Source organism: Medicago sativa, chromosome 1 (assembly GCF_051527215.1).
Source record: "Medicago sativa cultivar Bolivia chromosome 1, Bolivia_mono, whole genome shotgun sequence".
NCBI lineage: Eukaryota > Viridiplantae > Streptophyta > Magnoliopsida > Fabales > Fabaceae > Medicago > Medicago sativa.
Window position 1 is genome coordinate 31,229,950 of NC_140749.1, and position 5,660 is coordinate 31,235,609.

General features: G+C 34.3%; 1 protein-coding gene across 1 annotated transcript; it reads left to right on the forward strand.

Moving 5' to 3' along the window:
• The first annotated feature begins 3,860 nt into the window (after positions 1-3,860).
• Positions 3,861-4,927, forward strand: LOC146954255 (uncharacterized). The gene has a single exon (XM_085753968.1). It carries the CDS (start codon positions 4,018-4,020, stop codon positions 4,834-4,836), a length of 819 nt encoding a protein of 272 aa, XP_085610094.1. The 5' UTR covers positions 3,861-4,017; the 3' UTR covers positions 4,837-4,927.
• The last annotated feature ends 733 nt before the right edge of the window (positions 4,928-5,660 follow it).

A 5,660-nucleotide genomic window follows, 5' to 3' on the forward strand; every position in this document is an offset into this window, starting at 1 on the left:
GTTGGTATTGAAGTGTCTTATACGGAATGCAGTGATTTGGAAGCCCCTTTGAAAAGTTAAAAGATTAAGAGAACACAACATGTACCTGACGAAATCAAATATATATGTTTTCACTTCGAATTCTCTTGACTAAAATGAGTTTGACAAACACAAATGTCCAATTTTTTCCTTTACCATTTAAAAAGTGTAACAAATTAGATAAGTGTATCTATACTTACTTTTTCATTATCCCAATTATACAATTAAACAAACACCGTTCATAATTTTTAAAAGTTAGCGCAATAAAAAGAGTGGAACGACGGACACTCACGTGTCCGTCTTTTCGTTAATAATAATAATAATAATAATTAGGTTTGGACAAGGACCCGAGACCCGGTCCAACCCATAATACTTTTTTTTGTTATTATTAAATAGTGAACTGAACATGCAGCCTACTAAATTAATGAGATTAAAAGTCTAACACAGAAGAAATTTTAGAAAATTTATTGGATATCTGTTTTAATTAAGGATGTCAATGGGTACCCATGGGTACGGATAGTTTGATACCCGTCCCCGCCCCGTTGAATAAATATGATAGCCGTGTCCGCCCCGTACTCTCGTGGGTATGCAGGTACCCGTGGGTATTGAGGTATCCATTAATACGTCAAATACCCATTTATTATACCCGTGGATACCCGTTTAGCTACCCGCCTCGTGCCCGTGACGGATTTTACCCACGGGTACCCGTGGGCATGGGTATTTTTTGCCACCCTACATCAGTTTTATCCGTTTCTTAAGATGTTTGTTATCAATTATTTTTTAAGAGAAATGCTAACAACACTCACTCTTTTATTGCATGAAATCAATACATGTCTCACCACTTTGTGTTGGCTCTATTTCTAAAATGTTGATCCACAACGATTAAAATCAATAAAATAGTGAGTATTAGGAAGAGTGTCCAAAAGAGAGTGTTGTTAGCACTACTCTTTTTTTAATAATATCAACTTCACCGGTTTTTGTGATCACTTAATGTGTTTATGGGAGCCGTTAGATTAAAACCGTATTAATGGCTAGGATTTGGTGTCAAATTTAATTTGACACCTTGGTGTCATTTGATCCTATCCCATATGAATATGATCAATGACAATAAGAAACTTAGCACGTGAGATATTGAAACAATGAAGCCACACTTTTATTTTATTTTTTATGATAAATCATGGAGCTATGCAATAAACTTCTTTTTAATAATTTCAATTGAATCATCTTTCCTAAAAAAATAATTTCAATTGAATCTAACAGTCAATATTCAATAGACTGCTTATGGTGGCAATACTTATACTGACATTAACTTTTTGAGAAAACAAAATGTTTAGTGGAAAAACGGAAATTTATTATGGGCATATGCAACAGGTATTGGAAAACGAAAGTAATAATGTCATAGTAATTAATTTTTTCGACTTTTTTTTCCTTTTTTTTTTAGCATCATCTTCAACCTTCATACGGGTCAATTCGACCCGGTTGAAGACCCACATAACCCAAAACATGAAAACCACTAAATCAAGCCATTTTTTTTTTTTTTTGTACAAAAGAGGGCCAAAAGGCCCAGCAGAAAACTAAACAACTAATTGAACATGCCTAAGAAAACAAGTCCCAGAAAGATCATCAAAAAGAAACCTATGGAGATTTAAACTGAGATTCTTGAACAAAAAATATTTGGAAAAACCTAAGTCCCACATCGGATAGATGAGACTCTTAATGAGAGTTTATAAAGAGGAGACACTCCTCACCTCACAAGCCGGTTTTGTAAGGATGAGTTAGGCCTCAAATTTCTGCAACACATTTCTACATTTCTACAAATAAACATTTTATCTGTGATTTCAACAACGGTCAGAGCACATAACGGAATTCGATTCAACGGTTCGAATTTATAGAAATTAAGAAATTCGTCCCAGCAATCTTGTATAGATAAGAAATTCATCATTAAGAAATTCGTCCCAGCAATCTTGTATAGAAATTAAGAAATTCGTCCCAGCAATCTTGTTCATACAAATAAACATTAACGGTAAGAGCACATAACGGAATTTGATTCAACGGTTCGAATTTATAGAAATTAAGAAATTCGTCCCAGCAATCTTGTTCATTCTAATCTTGTTCATTCTTGTTCATACAAAACCCATATTTCAACAACGGTCAGAGCACATAACGGAATGCAATTCAACGGTTCGAATTTATAGAAATTAAGAAATTCGTCCCAACAATCTTGTTCATATAAGAAATTCGTCCCAGCAATCTTGTTCATTCTTGTTCATACAAAACCCATATTTCAACAACGGTCAGAGCACATAACGATGGGAAGAGGTTGAGGCTCAGAGCCGTGGCAATGGATATCGCGGAGTCAGTGGTGGATATGGTGGTGGAGGAAGGTGGTAACCGTCCTGAAGATGGTGGAGGAAGTCGTGATGGCGGTGGATATGGTGGACGTTCATGAAAGAATAATAAAAAATTAATTAGTTAGGATCTAAAATAATAAATAAATAATTAATTAATTAGAATAAATGTGTTGTTGAAATAAGGAGAAGGACGAAAAAGTCAAAAAGGGAGAAAGGAAATAAATACAGTGTCAAAGGAACACAATAACACTAGTGAGGTGCTTAATCGGTTGGTTCAAAAAATCTGATAAAACTAGTCTATGGTGGAACATATTGAGCAAACTGTAAATATACAAGGTACATACCATGCAGCCATCAACATGACATGACATGACATCATTTAAAAACTTGGTGCATTATTATTGGATGTAGGGTAACTTCACCAAAAAAGTCAATTGAAGAACTTCGCAATAGAATTTTCCTTCATTGTTATGTCTCTTAGTTTGTATATTTTGTCGTTCTTAGTCTGTTTCAAGTTTGAACTCCATGTGTTTGTTGGAAAGATTGCATAGGACATGGTTCTTCAGTACTATATCTTGAGGAACAGGACCATGGCGACTATCACCAAAATATGCATCCTTTCAGTCATACAAATTACTTGTCAACTTGTGGTTGCATTGATCATCTTAGAAACTACTTATAGTCATTATGAGCGGACACCTGTAAATATCTTCTTTTGTAGTTGGATCAAATCAAAGATTGTTGATCTCAAATTATCACGGACCTTCGGCCATTTGTGAAAGAAAATAGTTTAATTGTTAGGATTAGAATTTTGGTTTGTTCACGCCTTGACTTCTAAATTTTCTATATGTATCATTAGTACGTATCTAGCTATCTTAATAACTTGCACTAATCTCAAATTATAGATGGAGAATGCCGTAATTCATGATCCTCTAAATAGTTTTCTTCATATTTTATCGTATGAATGAATGGAGCTTGTTTTGCTGTAAAAATAAAAGTAGATACAAATGAATAAACAGCTGTGACAAAATATAATATATTTTGGTCATTTAATAAGAATAGTCATCATAAAAATCAAATATAATTTAGAAAAATGATTTTAAAATTTTACTGAAGCAATTTATTAACAAAAAGATTTGGTTGATAAAATAAACATAATATAGAAAAGATTTGATTGATAAAATAAACATAATCTTGATCTACAAGTATCACTTAACTAGCCGTTATGAAGGAAGTTTCCTAGAGGGCAGATTAGTAAATATTTGTTTGCGAAAAAGAGAAACCCTAACTAATATATATAAGTGAAAGTGAGAGGGGCTTTGTTTAATTCAACTAATCACAGTACACTTAATTGAAAGGAAACCCTAAACACGCATAACTTCTCTTTTCTCTCTTAAACCCTAAACACCAACTTTCCTTTTCTTGTTCAATTGATTTCATGGCTATGGCTGCTCATTCCATAAACAAAAACGTTGTTGGTTCACCTTCTTCTTGTACCACATATGATCATGATCATGATCAGACAAACAAGAAAAGAAAACGTGATGATTTTGTTGGAAGAAGAAGAAATAACAATTGGGGGAGACTCACTTCTCATTCCGTTGAAACCAACGTTGTTTCCTTTTCTTCTTCAATTGATTTCATTGCTATGGCTTCTCACAACAACAACATCAACAACAACGTCGTTGCTACTCTTTCTTCTTGTAACAACAAACCCTATGATGATCATGCTCACACCAACAACAAACGAAAACGTGATCATGCTCCTCCTGAAAAAAGAAAAAGAAAAAGAAGAAGAAACAATAATTCTGGGAAACTCACTTTCAACCCTTATCAACATGATACCAACGATGTTTGTCTCTGTCTTTCACTTTCTTGCCGCCACCGTACGGCCACCACCACTCATGATGACGAGAAAAAGAAGACATGCAATGATGATTCTGCTGTTGGCAAACACAGCAACTTGAAACTCCTCCAACCCATCCATGATCCCACCGTCTGTCTCCATTGTTTACTGTCTTCGCCTTCCTGCGGCTGCGATCAAATCGCTACAGAACAAAAGCTTAGGGGTCAAGAAATCGATGCTGTTAATGATCAGCAATGGGAGATCAAAAAGTTTCTTACAACGAGTGATATCTGTCCCGGTTTAATTAGGCTTATGTTGAATAAGGATTTGGCTGATAAATTTATCATTCCTCACTTGTTGGGTGGTGCTGAAGCTGCTCGGAAAAAAGAAGGAGTGCAAGTTAAAGTTTGGGACTTTGACGAAAAAGAACTACATTCGCTTGTTTTCAAAATATGGGCTTCAGACAAATACTATGTCTTCACGAAGACTTGGATCGAAGAGTTTGTTAAAAGAAGGAAATTGAAGAAAGGTGATCGAATCGGCCTTCGCTGGGATCAACTCAACAACCGATTTGATTTCTCCGTTCTTGATCGAGAAATCTTAGTTTGTAATTATTCATAGGTGTTGATTACAATGTCTAGTTGATTGCTTACACTTTCTCTTTATTTAGTTTGTTATTGTTTTGAAGTTTACGATGTTTTGAAGAAACAATAATCGCTTACAATGTTTTGAAATTAAGAATTTATTGTTGCTTCTTGGTTATATATAGACTTTAATTTCTTTTGATCATTATTCTGTGTACTTTATATTTGTTAAGCGTTTTTTGCTGCTGCCAAATATATATATATATATATATATATATATATGCAATGTAACACAACTTTACATTCACTTCCAATAGAAATTCACTGTTTTTCCATATCATTCATTTCATTGTATAATAATTGAATGGCAAGGAACTTATACATGGTAAAGAGTTTATTTCATTGATTTGGACCTGTAAAAATTTATAATCATTATAAGAATTTCAACCGGTAAAAATTTAAAATCTATAAAAATTGTGCATACTGACCCTCATTGATTCATAATCTGCTTTGTCTCTGTAAGGCATTTTGGTTTCAAAACTTATAGCTCCAACCAAATGGTTTTCTTCACCTGCTAGTCCATCTTAATCTTAAAAGCTGTTTAGGTGTTATAAAAGGAATAGTTAACTTATATGTTGGTTTAGCGAGGTGCGGTCTAAAAAGCTTAGACGAGGTGCTTGGCTAATTTGGCACGCCGATATGGGTGGTTTGGAAAATAAGAAACGATCAGATTTTTAATAATAAGGTGTGCGGCGTTGATGAAATAGTGGACCATGTCAAGGTGATTTCGTGGCAATGGAACTTGAGTAGGCTCAAAACTGCGACGTGTTTATACTACGAATGGTGTTGGAATCCTCGCTT